Here is a 17,223-nt window from a genome sequence, read left to right as displayed (position 1 = left end):
GGTGTATGAGTGAACAGCCAGGTCAGGAGGATTTCAGGAGCATATGTGAAAACATCTTACAACAGTTTCTGATACGATACTATTGAGGCTTAAATTATAAAGATACTTCTTTTGTTACCACGGCAACAAAGACAGAAGTCCTAGGCTGCCAACATGGAGTCATTTCTTGTTTTAATGCACAAGAATTGCAGACAAACTCCGTCACACTGTCCAAAGCAGCAGCTACAGACTTCTCATCCGAGCGTGTCAGAGGAGACTCTCTGAGAGAAGCAAAACAAGGAACCAAAACGAGATGTTGAGACTTGTGTGAATGTTTCCGATAACAAGGTGAAGGGAAAGTTACTGTAGAGGAAGTATAACATAAAAAAAAAAAAACAAGCTGGATCTCATATGTAATCATTTTATTTTCTCTGAAGGTACACTTTATAAGACTGTAAAGTGCATCGATTCTCAAACCTTTGGGGAGACGAGGACACACAGAAGTCTGGATTTACATTCAGATCTTACAGACGGAAGTTTGTGCTCTGGTTTTTTATTGGAATACTGAGGAGGGGGAGGGGGGTCAGACTCGTGAGCACCAGCATCGAGCATAGGGGGGTGGGCTCATGTCAAACAGAATCATGACTGAACACAGCTCGTCCAGCGGGAATCTGAGGACAGGATGTGACGGGTGAAAAACGCCTTCCACCTGCTGAGCCGACCGAGGGAACACCTTTGTGCTACTTTTAACAGATCATGCTCGTCACACTCTATAAATTACTTTTAAATAATAAAATTAATTACAGCATTAAAAATACATTTACATTTCTCGCACCAGCTTTTCTAAATCTGTGATTGTGCTGCGTCTAAATAGAAAAACCTGCCACACAAAGACGACGATCCTCGCTCGTCTCTACACTAAAGTTAAGGTCGGTTACGCTCTGAGGGTTTTTACTCATCCTAAACTCTGCACTCGAGTGCCTGTTATACATCTGTTATTTATTATGTGTTAATAGACTTCACCTTTTCAGTGTGCCAATTTAATGCATAATCCATGTTAGAGGTCTGAGAGAAATGCATCAATACATATAGTGAGATTAAAGAGATTTATCATGTTTATAATACCTGCAGCAGAGGCAGCTTTAAATTCACCTTAAGTCTTAGACAATGACCCTGATGATGGCACATGATTTTTCAGGGTGATTATTAATATGTGTAAGGCTTGATATTAAAGGTCACATATTACCCAAATTCTCTTCACCATGTTTCTCTTACTCTAACATGTGTGTCTCTAGTCTGTCTACAAACCCCCCCAATGATGAGAAAAGTCCATCCTCTCCGTCTTTTAGCCTGCTCCACTTTTCAGAAAATGTGTGCTCAAACAGGCAGTTTGGAGATTTTCCCTTCATGACATCACAAAGGGCAGTAGCCTCTCCCCCAGGTGGGTGACACTCCCACAGCTAGGTGTTTGTTCTGCCCTCTGAGTCTGCCTTCTCACCGTAAACAATAGGACATGGAGCAAGAAAGCCCGAGACACCCCTTCCATAGAGGGGGCGTGGTCAGACACAGCTCATTTACATATTTAAAGGTACAGACACAGAAACAGCCTGTTCTGAGCAAGGCTGAAATAGGTTGAGGAGCTCTGAGACGTATTGAAACTGGTTGAAGAAGAGGAGGATATGTGACCTTTAATATATGACAAAAGATCTAAGTATGTCTAGAAGCAGAGAAAGTCTAATATTAGTCCTGAATGTGTTGCATCATGGGAATTGTAGGAGCTAACATTTTTAAAGATTTTTAAGTGTTTTAACAAAAACATTTGTATGGTGTGATTCTCCAAACTCTACAAAGAAGCATCGCAAAATTGCTGAGGAGTCTTATGCCTCACAAAGTTGCTCACATTTGACCAGTGTTGCAATCAATGAGCAAGCCTGAATTATTGCCATAATGGATGGACATGCCTGTTGCATCAATGTGATGAAACACTTTGTTTTGTCGGGTACTTTTGTAACGGGTTAAGTCATAAACAGACATTCACATTTGATTAATGTATTTATAAACCCACATGTTCACCCATACAGTGAACGCTTGGATGAGCTTTTTAGTTGAGGACAGGAGCGAGAGATTGCAAAGCAGACAGATCAGCCAGCATGCATCCAGAGTTTGATGGACTGTTGATAAATTCACACTGACAGGTGAGAGACGGAGACGAGAACATCGTTATCCAACCACAGTATCATTCAGGAAACATTATCTCACGCACAGAAGCGGGGCAATACTGTAAATACTTTATCATTTTCTATGTTATCAAAACAAAGCCTGGGACTGATCTCTGTACATAAAAACACAACGGTTCTTAAAAGACAAAAAATAACATTTATACTGTACAGGTACACAGAGTCGAGGTTACAGCACCAGCAGACTTCAGTTTGCTTTGATTCACGTCCTGAACGGGGCGCTGTGTAAGTCTGTGGTCATCCACTGGCTCGAGAGGAGCTGACAGGATTAAGTGATGATGAGTGGGTGCGAGCTGTCCTTTATGGTGCCTGTTTGAATGAAGTCAATCAATCCCGAGGCCTCAGTCTGCGCTCTAGTGTTGACTGTACCAGACGTGTCCTTCAGTAATCCAGCACGGCTCTAGCAGTGAATCAAAAGTCCTTGTGTAGCTTTATGAGGAAACAGGAGGAAAAGCAGCTAATCCAGCTCTGAGGTCTCCCCTCCGTCTTTAAGTTTCAGGTTCACAGTCAGCATGAGGAGGAGTGTGTGTTTGTGTGCAGCACAATGTGCACACTACGTCTTTTCATGAGCAGAGTTTTCTCTCTTTATGTGCTGTCCGTACTCGCTTCCTGTGTGTTGTTGTTGTCCATCATGTTTGAATTGTTGCCGTTTGTCTGAGGACATTCTGGCACCTCTCCCGTCACCGCCACCCGGATCACTTTGAGCCAGCGCTGCTTCAGCTCCTCCGTTTCTGCAGCAAAGTTATGTATGGATTTGGACTGCGAGAGGCGGAAGCTGGCCGGAGAGTCTGTGGGCCGGACGGTGTCGTCCACAGAGTAGCCCAGGAGGGGGATAGAACACTGAGCCTTCACATCCTGTGGAGGGAGATCAGGAAAAGAAGAGCTGTTAGCTACATGGTGTGATTTTAAATACTGAATTCCCTTTGTTTATTTTTCCTTAAAACATGCCTGAAAAAGAGGGATTGTATAGTATTCCTGTTCCAGACCTTTAAATGCCAATGGAGACATGAGGGGGAGACACCAGGGAGAGACACCAGGGAGAGACACCAGAGAGAGACATGAGGGGGAGACATGAGGGGGAGACACCAGAGGGAGACACCAGGGGGAGACATGAGGGGGAGACACCAGGGAGAGACACGGGGGGAGACATGAGGGGGAGACAACGGGGGGAGACAATGGGGGGAGACATGAGGGGGAGACACCAGGGGGAGACACCAGGGGGAGACATGAGGGGGAGACACCAAGGAGAGACACCAGAGAGAGACATGAGGGGGAGACATGAGGGGGAGACACCAGAGGGAGACACCAGGGGGAGACAACAGGGGGAGACACCAGAGGGAGACGCCAGGGGGAGACATGAGGGGGAGACACCAGGGGGAGACACCAGAGGGAGACACCAGAGGGAGACATGAGGGGGAGACATGAGGGGGAGACAACAGGGGGAGACACCAGAGGGAGACACGGGGGGGAGACACCAGAGGGAGATACGAGGGGGAGACACCAGAGGGAGACACCAGAGGGAAACATGAGGGGGAGACACCAGAGGGAGACACCAGGGGGAGACACGAGGGGGAGACAACAGGGGGAGACACCAGGGGGAGACATGAGGGGGAGACACCAGGGGGAGACACCAGAGGGAGACACCAGGGGGAGACACCAGAGGGAGGGGGGAGACACCAGGGGGAGACACCAGAGGGAGACACCAGGGGGAGACATGAGGGGGAGACACCAGAGGGAGACACCAGGGGGAGACATGAGGGGGAGACACCAGAGGGAGACACGAGGGGGAGACACCAGAGGGAGACACGAGGGGGAGACACCAGAGGGAGACACCAGAGGGAGACACCAGGGGGAGACATGAGGGGGAGACACCAGAGGGAGACACGAGGGGGAGACACGAGGGGGAGACACGAGGGGGAGACACCAGAGGGAGACACCAGAGGGAGACACCAGGGAGAGACACCAGGGAAAGACACCAGACACCATATTCAGGCCAATACAGTAAATATGTGTGACAGACTTTCTGCTTCATGCTCTGTGTGTTTTACCTGCGGAGCTTTGTACAGGTAGAGCACCAGACACTCCTTCTCAGGGATGACGCACCAAAACTTCTGCAAAGGTTTGTTTTTCTCACAGTACTGCAGGAAGCCACACATGATGCTGCTGCCTGAGAACTGAGCTGCCTCGATCTGCACGCAATGAGACAAAAAAACATATCGATTGAAACATCAAACCGAGCTGACATATGTGTGTTTTTTTTATCCCAGCATTATATTCAACATGTCTGTTGCAGTACATCCTCCTCACCTCCAGGATGCCCTTCTTCTTGCCCTCTGCTACTCTTTCTCCCGTCAGGATGGAGAAACAGTCTTTGCACACTTTATTCGTCTTGTTTCCATCATATGCCAGTGGCACCTTGTTGTCTGAACATTTCCAGCAAACCACCTGGTGAAGAAAGATGGAGAACAGATCTGTCATTCTCCTGTCTTACAACATTTTCTTATCCAAAACAAGACATATAGTTTATAATGGAAGTAGCTTTGAGAATCTCTGAATTTACTGCAATTATAAGCAGGGTTGCTGATCTTTTTAGAATCAAATGTATGACTTTTAAGAGACCCAAAAGTCTAAGTTATACCTTGTTCACACGGAGCTGTCTGCACCTTATTTAAATTTCATGTTCAACTCATCGGCTATTTCCCATTGTCCTATTTATCAAAAGGTTGAGTGCAAATGTTGCAAGTTGCCGACCACTCCTTATGAAGCCGAAGCTCCTTTGAACTTGCATTTCCCCAACTTTGTCTCCCTCTCTCTCTCTATCATTGGCTGTTTCTGTATGCGTACGTAATCTGCTGCTGAAAAATGCTATGTGTTGTCACATGAGGAAGCAAATCCCCCAAAAATGAACGAAAGCTCATATAACGCTCACTGGGTACTCAGACATGTCTCTAAAATTTAAGACCTCTCTATCCATTATCTACACCTTTCTTCCTGTTTGGGGTCACATGGGGCTGGAGTTAAATCTCAGCTGTCATTGGGCGAGAGGCGGGGTTACACTTTGGACTGTTCTCCAGCCAATCACAAGGCTGACATATAGAGACAGACAACCAGCCACACTCACATTCACACCTACGGGCAATTTAGAGTCTCCAGTTAACCTAACGAGCATGTCTTTGGACTGTGGGAGGAAGCCGGAGTACCTGGAGAGAACCCACACATGAACGAGGAGAACATGTAAACTCCACACAGAGAGGCTCCTGTCAGACTGGGATTCAAACCAGGAACCCTTCTCGCTGTGAGGCAACAACGCTAACCACTGCACCACCATGCAGCTTAAATAAGACTTTTTAAGACAGTTTATAACCTTACATTTTGAACATATAATTTATGACTTTTTAAAGACCTGTGTGATCCCTGATTTAGGAAGTATTTCAACCACAATGAAGTGAGAGAAAATAAAGGGAGAGAAAGGAGAGATGGCGTGCAACAAATGTGTCCTTGCAGGATTCATTATTTTTTCATACTTGTGTGAACTAAACGTTAAACTTTGCACCAAAATCAATATGTTGATCCTGAATTGTAGGACGTGGGTGATGCATTCATTCAATCGTTAACATTTACTTCTCTTTGGAAAAACATAATCACTGAGTGTGTGGAGTGTAAAATCATCTCTGTGATCTCTGAAGCGTTCTGTTGTTCTGACTGAGCTCTTCTTATGGACTGTAAATGCATCATTCATGACATTACTCACGTATCCGCAGGCCCTGCAGTGGTGTCTCCGCCTCGTCAGAGCGTTGAAAGGCTCTTTACACTTCATACACATGGTCACTTCATTGTCGCGGATCCAGCGTGGGGCTCTCACTCCAAGCTCTGCGTTCTGCATTCACATGAAAACAAACTCAGTATGAGTACGACTGCGCAGGAAGGTGTTTAAAAGTGTGTTATTTTTAGCTCTGGTGCGACACTGACCGACACTTCCTCCACGTCTTTCAGTGCGTTCTTGAACGACTCGTTTTTCAGCTGGAAGATGTCGATGGTCTCCCGGAAAGCCTGTAGGATAAAAATATGAAACTCAGATTCAGCATAAAGCTTAAAACACATATTATGAAGCGTTGAAAATGAATGCTTTTGCACTGTGTGTACCTTAATCCAGCCCGTCTTGTCCTGCTCCGAGCTGAGGAGGAAAGAAATGCAGAAAAAGCATCAAACCACATGTTCCACTAATCACACAGCAGTTAGCCGTGGTCGGAGAGTTTTTACGTCTTTTAGAGCTTTACAGGATTTAAAAACAGAGATCGGGTGTGCTCATTTAGGTGGTCTTCCACATGTATGTGAAATTATACAGCGTGTGGTAACAAATGACCGACAGTTCCAGCGTTCAGTGTGGGAGAGGCAGGGACGTATTTGCACCTCTACACGGATTGCAAAGGAGATGCTTTTTTAATTATTTTTTGTGGGTAAAGATTTTTGTATTAAGAAGTACCTGGCCTGGAGCTCCAGCATCCTCTCCTTCCCCGACACCTGGAAGGTATGAGGGTAGTCCTCATTGGAGGTTTCAACCACCTTCATGCCGTCGATGCCGATCCGCGTCCTCACCGTGTACTTCGGTCCGCCCAGACTGAACTTTGGCACGCAGTACAGCAGCATGTTGTTGAACTGGCAGAAAGAGAAGCACAAAAATGTCAGACGGGCTTCTTTACTCAAAGATAATTCTTTGCTTTCCTCCGTGGGGGGCGGTCTTAAAACACTGCAGGTAGCTCAATCACACAGATGGGAGACATTCTGCCTGAAGTTAATAAGAAACAGGCAGACCATAATCTCATCATCTGCTCATCTCCGTAATTGAGAGATGTGTTCATGAGCCCCTGATGTATCTTCACACAGAGGTGTTCCTGGCTCAGAATGATTCACTTGTTTCAATTGCAGACAAAGTCAGGCTTCAGCATATTTCCCTGCTGTGTCCTTCATTAGGACCCCACTCACCAAGAAGAGGTATCGCTCCATGGCCGAGGTGTTCCTGGCGGCCAGCTTTAAGATGTGACCCTCTTTGATGAACTCGTTCGAGGGGTTAACGATGTCCTCCTCCTCTCCCAGCATCTCATAAATCTCCATCAGCTTCTTCAGATTGTCCTGAATAATGACCAGACGTTTACTTTTAGTTTTATGTCGACATGTCACAAAGATTCTGTTTGGTTTAAAAACCATCTGTACTCACAGATTTCCGTATGGCGCTGTTGGAGTGCGTAGCGGCTGTGGAGATGATTTCTAACGATTCTGGAGAAACAAAAGAGAGGAGGTTACCTCAGAAAATAAATACATTCATGGTGAGGTCGTTTTATTTGTCTTGACGTACTTTCTGCGTCTCGTCGGTCCGGGTCGTCCTCAGGCAGCTTCTTCAGGTAGTCTTTGAGCAGCATCTCGTAGCGAGGAACTCTCTGCACCGGCTCCAACATGTGATGCTGAAGCGTCAAGGAGCCACACATATCTGTACTCTGCTCAGAAAAAAAGACAACATTTAGAACTTTGCTTTTCTATTCATGTTAAGCTCAGTCATGCTCAGTTACTTTCCAGTTGAGTGACCATCTTGTCTTTGTTATACATCTTTTCAAGTGTTTGATAACTGCAGATCAACACAATAAATGTGTATAACTTAATCCATCTATCTCTACAGATCGGAGATAGATCAAACAAAAATATCGGCCGATATATCGGTATTGGATTTTTTTCTCTCCCCAATATCGGTATCGGTTTTGGGCCCTAATAAATATTCAACCCTCCTACACTCAAGACAATCTGTCAGGCGAATAAAACAACTGGATACACCTGAGCTACGTCAGGGTTTCCCTGTGAAACACTCAAGGGTTTTCACGTATTTAATTGTGCATCATTTTTGATTCCCTGTAATATTCCCTCCCACTTAAAAATAATAGAATAGCTTGTGTTGATCCAGTGTGTGCAACCCTAATGAAATCTGTTCTAATAGTCAGCTGTACATGTCAACATGAAACAAAGGTAAGTACATATGCCCGGCAATGTACGGTTATCAAACATGTCTGAACATGTCTGTTTTCATGCAACATTTGGCTCTACCTGAATCTCCTGAATGATGGCCTTGAACTGAGGCGATCGGTCCGTCCACTGTTTGAGCAGCTCCATGGCATTGTCAAAATTCTTCACGTACTCCGCGTACATTTTGAGGAAGGGTGTGAGCTTCTGCAGGATGTCCCCGATGCGAGGTTTGGACGCCCTGCAGAGGGAAGGGTTGTCATGAGACAATGTATTTTTGTCATTTAGGCTTCTCTCTCTCTCTCTCTCTCTCTCTCTATTGTACTCCACCTAAAAAGCCTCTTACTTTTTCTACTTTTGAAAAATGAAGAGAGGTTAGAACACAGAAAGGTTTACAGACCGATGCAGAGCTGGCTAAACACTGAAGCTTCAGTGTCCACCACATGGCAACCTGTGTGAGCATCGACTCTAGAGAGGAGGGGGTGGGGGGAGACAGCTCTCTACAATGGTTTGAATTTGGATTCTAAAACCCAGGACCCCACTTCCGAGGACTTCAGCCTCTGTTCATAGGGCGTGCGCACTAACCAGGCTGCCGGCGCCCCCTGATTATAATTTAATTACAGGCTGATTAATTCACCATTCTCCCATGCGTATCTCCAGTCCAGGGAGCAGAAACTGGCTGTGGAAGGCGTTGATAGAGCAGATGTTGGAGAAGATGTTCTTCACCACGTCAACAGGGAATGTCCCTTTGTTTGCCTCCTCCATTAGCTTAGTACAGAACACCTGAGGAGACACACACAACATCAAACATGACACAAAGAAACCCATGGCAACAAAACCACAAGACTACAATAAACTGCCTGTTTTTAACACCTTTGCTCCTTCCTTCACTGTGAGACATTTAAAAAAAAAAGTTCCTCACCTGATCCAGCAGGTTCAGTCGGGCCACGTACGCCTTCTCCGTCTGCAAGAGCTCGCTGGCGATCTTAAACAGCTTCTGTTCATTCGTCTCCTAAAAATAGAGAACATAGCGAGGTGAACTTTTAGATATATGTGGTCCTCTTCATTAACTACGTCTCATTAGTAACCTGGTGAAGCTTGAAAGTGATCTTCTGTTTAAAGAGTCACACAGTCCAAAACGTCTCTAATGATGAGTGATTATTGTGTCAGAAGGCTGAAAGGACCTTAATAGGTTTTCAGGTTACACTTAGTCATCTTATATTAAAGAAGAAATGTGGGGAAAGCCACCGCCTCTAGTGCAAAGAGTTGTCCTGAAACCAGAATTTTAAACAATCCATAAAACATTGGTAAAAATCTGACAATAACGACACCTTTTTAGATACCACAGCTTCAAAAACAGAAGTCCTGGGCAGCCTATGTCGGGTAATTCCCTGTTTTTAATATCCAAAAGCTGCAAGAAAACTCCTGCACACTGTCTCCATTGCACGGAAACATTGGCAGCTTTCGGAAATGTTGCAAGTTTAGACAGTGTGCAGGAGTTAAACTGCAGCTTTTGGAGGATTCATTCCTCTCCTGGAACTTGTGACATGAATCAGATGCTGTTTTTTAAGCTCTGTCACTTTGTGATCCCATCAATCGTCAAAAGAACAAAGAGTGTATGGTCTACTGTAGGAACCAAAAGCGTCAGAGTATCACACATTCTGAGAACCTGAGCCGTGCATGGATTCAGTGCAGCTCAGTATTCTCTGTATTATTTACAGAGTTGAGCTTCCTGTCCTTTTGCAAGTTCCCGTTTGGTTCGTATCACTGACTTCTTTTTTGGACAGCCGGAAAAAACGTCATGTTTTCTTTAAGGAAGCATGTTACGCTTTTCTAAACGTCAAAGATAAACTGTTTATCATGGAAACATTTCAGTTATTGCACTGAATCTGGTTCAGCACATCAGTGCAGCTAAATGTTCAGTGTTTTTCTGTGTGTGTGTGTGTGTGTGTGTGTGTGTGTGTGTGTGTGTGTGTGTGTGTGTGTGTGTGTGTGTGTGTGTGTGTGTGTGTGTGTGTGTTGTCCTGCGGCTCTCAGAAAAGGAAATGAAAACGTGGACAAAGGGAAATAACACAAAATCAAACAAAGCAGAGTTTGTGTGGTAAACTAATCAGCACAAAACAACATGTCAAAATGTTAACAGATCATGTGAGATGAGAACAACGTGATAGTTAAATGCCATAAAGACCACGGCTGCAGATGTTTCACTTGCTGCAGATCTGCAAGGACGCTCGGACTCCTTTTCAAATGTTTCAGAGCAACCAGCCTAACATTTCCACATCCATGATAATACAAAGTTCAGTACGGTTCAGCACGATTCAGTACGCATTTATTGGTGTTTCCACTGTCCAAAGTCAGGAGAGGTACTAAAATAACCAATCTGTACCGTCCTACTTTTTTGCTACCCTTCCGTTGGGGTGTCAAGCGTACCAATGTGACCCTAAAGGGCGGAGCTAGACACACTGCAGTCCGATGATTGGGCGACTGTAAATATTAGTGGACAAAGCCTGAGTGATGTCAGCCGTCTGTTCCTGCAGGGGGTTCCAGAGGCTTATCGGCAGCAGCCGCCATGCTGGAAATGCTCTCTCAGTCTAACTTTCAGTCAACCTAACAACAGACTGAGAGCTGGAGCTGACGCGGGTGTGTGCCAGTGATGACAATAACTAATCAGACCTATTTAATTTGTTGTACCAGGCTGTAATCATGTTTATTTATGATGTAAAAATGGCTTTTTTGCCTGTCATGTAGATGTTACTTCCGGTGTTCCAGGAGCCAACCTCAAGTGGACACTCGAGGAACTACAGGATTTTGCACTTCCGCATTGGCTTCATTTTTCAAGACAAAGAGGTTGCTGCTTTAACAAAACGCACCATGTGTAAATATCCCTCCGCTTTCAAGAAACTAATTTCAAGGATGTTTTTGTTTCTTACGACTAATGTCAGCGCGTAGCATCGGAGGTAAAGACCCCGCTGGACGTCCTCCATTGTTGCCCTTTTTTTACTGTGTCTCCTTCTTCCACTGTGTCCATCTTCTATGATGTTATGCTATTACTTAGCTGACGCAGCTATTGCCATCAGGCTTACACTCCACTTACCAAGTAAGAGTACGGCTGGCTGTGGAAATGTGAGCAAGATCAGGGTTCACTGTACCAAACTGTACTGAACCAAACCGGACCACTTGGTAGAAGGATTTGTTGTCTGCTGCAGGACTGCCACCTGATAAGATTGTTAAACTTCAATATGAAATAATAAAGAGATCAGGCTGTGGGAAGTATCGGTGCATTCCATTTACCTAGGAACTGGGATCTCTGAGTTGGGAATGACGTCACACCCAAGTTAACTGCGTTCTTGTTGCGAGTTAATAACAAGCAACATGGACGCCTCAAGGAGAACCTTTGTTTTGTTAGTTGATACCTGACGATAACAGCACACTACATGATAGTTAGTGTGTGGAAATAACTCAACAACATGTCCACAGATAGAGCTTACATGATACTATTGGTGTGATTGATTTAATTACACAAAAACAGGACTATGTAGCTAATAAACATGATAGTTACTACTTAAACTTTACTGTTGATGCACGGAGCAGCCATATTGGATTTTAACTCAGGCTAGTGAAGGTTCTCCGAGTTTCCAATTCAGAATTCCGACTTCAGGGGGCGTCCCTGATGACGTATCAGACTAGCAACTCGAAATATCCAACCTCCGAGATCAAATGGAACGCACCAAATGACACCTATAACCTCAAGTGATGTCACTCGAGTCAGCGTTGGTTGGGGCTGCAGATTAAGTTTTCAAATAAAAAAAAGATATGGAGCTGAAAATAATTTAGCTTACAGCAGATAGCTTGAGGCTAAGGTTGCTGCTACTAGCAAAACACACAAACCCTTTGAGCAAACTGTCTTTCAGTTGAATTGTGGGTATTGTAGTCAGCATGTTTTGACTAAGACACGATTTCTAAAAATGATTTGATCCTTTAAAGGTCTACTGTGAGTCTGAGATGAGTTATGGGGGCACAAAACTTAGTTGATCTTTAGGATTCAGTCCTGGGGTGCAGACGGCCTAGCGGTTAGCGGCGCCATGTATGGAGTCTGGCCCTTCAAGTGGCGGCCGGGGTTTGAATCCGACCTGTGGCTCCTTTTCCATGGCCTACCTACTCTCTCTTTAGTGTCCTACTCGATGCAAAATAAAATGCAGCCCTGATAATCAAGTTTGACTTTAAAAGTTAAGACTCTTAACAGAGATAAAAATCAGTCATTTTTGTCGAGGTTGATTGTGGATGCAGGAAGACAAAAGCTGAAGTGGACCTAAAGTCAGAAATGTGACAATATCAAAGTTTCTACAAGTGAAAGCATCTCTAACTCAAGATAGAAACAGCTCACACAATTGACCTGTTTCAGGGTCTAAAAGTGGAACTACAAAACATGCAATGGCTCAAACCTCCAAAGAGTTCATTACAGAAGCTATGTTTCAACCTGACAATGCTCAGCCAGGTCAACAAACCAGTGTTTAGACTGAACATTTCAGCGGGGAGCAGTTGATGGCACAGATGACTGATCATTTGTGCTCTTCCTCTCAGTTATCACAGAGGCGACCTGGTTGTTTTCAGCAGTGAGGAGACAGAGATTGATCTGAGTCTAAGATATTTATAATCTCTAGACAACAGCAGGCTCCCACAGGAGGGGGGTGGGGTGGGGAGTCGCTGAGGCATGTATTCAGCTGTTCACGCTTACATCTGTTCAGCCTGAGAAACTCACGGATACACACTATCTCGTAACTCTACCCTAACAGCATTACAGTAACTTACAGTGAAGCAGTTCAGAAGATTTAATTGTGCTGAAAGCCCAGGACATAAATGAATTCTGATGTTTGGTCTTCCCGAGATTGCAGGGCAACAAGAGAGCTCTAAATAGACGACACACGAGACATAAATAAAAAAATCTTTAACCATGAAAACCAGCAGGTGTGCACGTACCTTCTGCTCTGTGCTCCCTTCGTCGTTCCTTTGCATGCTGTCTGTTTTACTGTCCTCATTCTCAGAGTGGCTCTCTGTACCAGTCCTGTCTGTGTGAGGTGCTGAATGTTCATCGCTCGGCTCTGCACTCCCGCCGCCCATATCTCCGTTTACCAGCCCCACGGTCTCTATCCTCACGCTTTCATTGTTCCTCTCCTGTTTCTCCTGTTTCTCCTCCTTCTCCGGCTCCATCTGCCCTAGCATCCCGTTAGCCTCCGGCTTGTCAGCATCCTGCAGCACGGCCGGAGCCGAGGAGTGCTTCTCCTGAGTCCCGTCCGTGTCCGTCTTCGTCTGCTGGGCGCAGTGAGCCGGGCTGCAGTTTGTCGACTTGCTGGTCTGTTTGAGCGGCGAGCCGTCTCTCTTGCTGTCTGTGTTGCTGGGGGAACAGAGGACAAAAGTAGAGGAGGAAGTTGGTCAACCAACGAGGGCACAGAATGAGTTGAGTAACTGAAGACAGGACAGGAAAAGAGGTGAAATTAAGAAGACAGATCACAGGAGTGTGTGCAGGGAGCTGCTCAAGCCAGGATGTCGAGGAGGGGGAGCGGGACTCAACGTTAAGCAGAGAGATTCTGCATGTGAGTGTGAGAGTTAAAAATAAAACAGCGAGATGCACAAACTTCAGCCTTCAGTCTTATGAGGCTGCCGAGAGCCAGCGCTCTGCAGAGGAAGTGTGTGTGAGCTCAGGAGGAATGGAGGTAGAGTGAGGGAGGAGAAGGAGGGAGATACAACACTAACCCCCCAGAGAGAGACAATGTCCTACTTCCAAGGAGAATTACACACTGTGCTCCTACAGCTCTCCTATTGGTTGATTGAACGTGATGGGAAAAACAGTTTGTTCAAGACAATTTGAAACACAGCGCAGGGATGGAAGCTTAGAGATTAACACAAACACACACACACACTCACAAGCATGTCCAATGACATTATTCATCCGCTCTACATCCTGTAGCGGCAGGCAGCACAGCTGTTTCCCTGTAAACGACCCTCCAGACCTCCAGTCTTAACTGTAAGCAGCAGATACAGCTACAACTGTATCTTAGCTCAGACTGCTGCCCTCACTTCTGCGCTCAAACTGGCCTCAGAAAGAAGCCAAACAAAAGAATCACACTTTCTAGCAGAAAAGCAACGCTTCATACTGTATCTGCAACCAAACCTGAACTGATGCATCAAATGGTTAGCACTTCAGATCACTAGTTAGCCAGATCTTCGTTTACTTCTGCGCTGAATGTCACCGTCCAGCATAAACAGGAAGTATGTATAAATAGAGGAACAACAGGCTGCCGAAAAACTCCACAGATGAATCACTTCTGGGCTGTCGGCCACCTGAGGCTTTAGACATGAGACAATACCGTCCGGACCCCTCTGAGGGAGGCTGAATTATACGCTACCGCGATTAGCAGATAGCACACACACACACACACACACACACACACACACAATGTCACTTTGTAGAGCAGTTCCTCTTTGCATATAAATAACACAACAAGTGTTGCAGTGCACCACAGTGTTTTCAAACAGGCCTAACTAGATGAGATTTAAGAAGAGCTTCACCTTCCATGTGGCCGTCTTTAAGGCAGCCTAGTGCCATGTGAACCAGATTAGTATATTAGTAGGCTAATTCTGTTCTCTCAAGCTGCGGTCCTTTCCCTTCTCTCCTCTCCGGGGCCACTAGAGGGCTAATCCCCACAGCCCCGCAGAGTCTGAATGAAGAGGATACACCCGATTTCTCTGATTAACCTCAATTCAGCACTCAGTAATGTGTGGAGGGAAGCCAGGGGGTCCGCCTAGACGTTTTTTTTAAGAGATCCAGGCCGGAGATGAGATGGAATATGAGGCCACATACTGAAGAGAAATCTTACTGGGCATGCTACATCTGCAGAGCAAATATTTTAGGGATCTACTGTATGAGCAGCTGGGGACAAGGGAGCCATTGTTGTGTCTCTGAACGCTCTCAACGAGCCTCCCTCACATAGAAAAAAAACGCTGCGGCTAAAATCAAATCTGGCACGACTTGTACAAGATCGTAAGAAAAATGCACACAGAAAATGGAGTGAGCACTTTGGATACTTCTCACTTCTCATCATCAGAATGAATCAAATCAGCTGTGGAAAAAAAGCCAACAGGAGAAATCATGATCATGTCAGCTGGAGATGAAAGATCAAAGACGTTAAGAGAGCAGATCCTACCTCTTTCTCCTGGGCTTCATGTCAACACATTGAGTCCTGTCCCACCACTGAATAAGGAGCTGTGTTTCCCCTCGTCTGTACAAATCTCCTTTCATCCCCTCGCTAACACTTGGCTTGTAGAGCTCGGGCTAATCTCTGCTCGTCCCGTCTGTCTGCGCTACTATCAATGAGTCAGGCTCAAAGACTTTAATCGAGCCACTTCTGCTTTTCCTCCTTGAAATAACCGGCGGTAGGAAACGTTAGGAAAGACAAAGTTTTCCGTCACTGTGATTGCAAAAGTGTGAGTGAGGTCGTTTGGTTTCAAAAGCTTTGAAGTGACGTATGTGGAGTTATTCAGCTCTTTCTTCATGTTGTGTGGAAGTGTTTTAAATCAGACAAAACCTTCACTGAATTAATTTGACACCCGGTAAAAAACCCAAAGGGGAACAAAAGTCACAGCCAGGGAGTAAAGAGTCCCTACCTGTTCTCCTCAAAGCGACTGATGAGGTCTGAGACTTTGGAGTGTTTATCCCTGGCTCTCTCCCTGGTTGCAGCCCCTCTTCCTCCTCCTCCTCCTCCTCCTCCCTCCTCCATGACCAGTCTGAGCAGTGGTTTCTGGACGCGGCCCCACGGAGAGGTGGGCACCGTCACTGGGCTCTGGAGATGTGGCGGCTTTGGAGGCACTGGAGGAGAAGACAAAAAATGGTTAACTGGTAAAAGATTGAATTGATTTTTCTAATCAGAAAAAAATGTCCCTGCACTGATGATTGAGATCTAAAGGGGGCGGTATAAGCTCCCAAACTGACACAACACATGGGACGCTCATCCTAGAGTCACTGAACGGTTTGAATGGTATCACACATCACGAGCTGGGAGTCGATGGTTTACAGCGAGAGAATGGAGCTCTGCCGCTGCTCTTATCTGTGTCCAATGATTTACTTACATCACAAAAAGGGAACAATGCTAAAGCTTCACTGATCACAGGCCAACTTACACAACAGCGTTCCTGTTTTCACCGTTTCACTGTGGTGTCCTGAGTAACTGCAGAATCATAAAGTAGACTTTTCTAGTCCAATGTAACCACGTTAGTTTCCTCATGTCTGTCTGTCAGAACATACCGGATCCTTTCACTCAACTTAAGTCGTTTCCTCGCAAGCTTCTACTTTTCTTATTGCACTTTAGAATTTACAAACTGGAAGGTTTGTACAATACAGGAATCACCTGTATTCCTGGATATGTGCTGCTGTGTTCACACATCAGCCCACCCTGACTTCATCTTAAGGGGGCTGGCTGCTCATATTCAGGGGGAACATGATGATTGGTTATTTTGCCGTTCACACATGCAGCTCACCCTGAAACTTTCAAGAGTTTAGTGCATTGTTGCAGAGTACTTTTAATGGTGGATTAAGATAACATAAGATAAGATGCGATATACTCCGTCCTGCTGCAATTGACACATAGTACAGAAAGCTTGCAGCAGATGAGGGGAAAATAAAGCTTGCATTGGTTTTATTTCCCAATCTTCACACAGGCGACTGTAGCACAAACCTGCAGTCTCTATGCGAGTTACAGTACTTGTCAGCTTAGCTACTGTTCACACACAACCAAAACATATACCCCCACACAAACACACATGCACGGTCCCACCTTTTCCTCAAGCTCTCCACCAATCACACACGACAACCTGCACATTGAACTCTCTGTGAGACTAACAAGGGAAAAAGTCAACGCTGGGCGACCCTGAGGAAGCTACAGGGGAAATGCGTTCTTCGCTCACAATAAAGACCCAGTAAAGTAATTTTCAGTGGGCCATGGATTAT

The 17,223-nt window shown here is 45.4% G+C and overlaps 1 protein-coding gene across 7 annotated transcripts in view; it reads right to left on the bottom strand.

Moving 5' to 3' along the window:
- Nucleotides 1–386: 386 nt before the first annotated feature.
- The window catches only part of fgd4a (FYVE, RhoGEF and PH domain containing 4a), a 69,647-nt gene continuing 52,810 nt past the window's right edge, over nt 387–17,223 (bottom strand). For 6 of the 7 annotated variants that reach the window (XM_029278440.2, XM_065956575.1, XM_065956574.1 and 3 more), the window contains 15 exons: nt 15,885–16,086; nt 13,200–13,614; nt 9,145–9,234; nt 8,860–9,005; nt 8,307–8,463; nt 7,570–7,708; nt 7,432–7,490; nt 7,200–7,346; nt 6,700–6,872; nt 6,360–6,390; nt 6,186–6,266; nt 5,968–6,093; nt 4,524–4,661; nt 4,265–4,405; nt 387–3,071 (listed from right to left, as the gene is read on the bottom strand). In XM_029278440.2, coding sequence (XP_029134273.2) covers nt 2,802–3,071; nt 4,265–4,405; nt 4,524–4,661; nt 5,968–6,093; nt 6,186–6,266; nt 6,360–6,390; nt 6,700–6,872; nt 7,200–7,346; nt 7,432–7,490; nt 7,570–7,708; nt 8,307–8,463; nt 8,860–9,005; nt 9,145–9,234; nt 13,200–13,614; nt 15,885–16,086 — 2,315 coding nt within the window. In that variant the 3' untranslated portion in view covers nt 387–2,801. Of the gene's footprint in view, nt 3,072–4,264; nt 4,406–4,523; nt 4,662–5,967; nt 6,094–6,185; nt 6,267–6,359; nt 6,391–6,699; nt 6,873–7,199; nt 7,347–7,431; nt 7,491–7,569; nt 7,709–8,306; nt 8,464–8,859; nt 9,006–9,144; nt 9,235–13,199; nt 13,615–15,424; nt 15,799–15,884; nt 16,087–17,223 lie in introns of those variants that run through there. The other variant, XM_065956578.1, reaches the window with a different exon arrangement.

This window comes from Labrus bergylta, chromosome 7 (genome assembly GCF_963930695.1).
Source record: "Labrus bergylta chromosome 7, fLabBer1.1, whole genome shotgun sequence".
Classification (NCBI taxonomy): Eukaryota; Metazoa; Chordata; class Actinopteri; order Labriformes; family Labridae; genus Labrus; species Labrus bergylta.
Note: the sequence above shows the minus strand (reverse complement) of the source record. Positions and strands in the feature narration are given on the sequence as shown.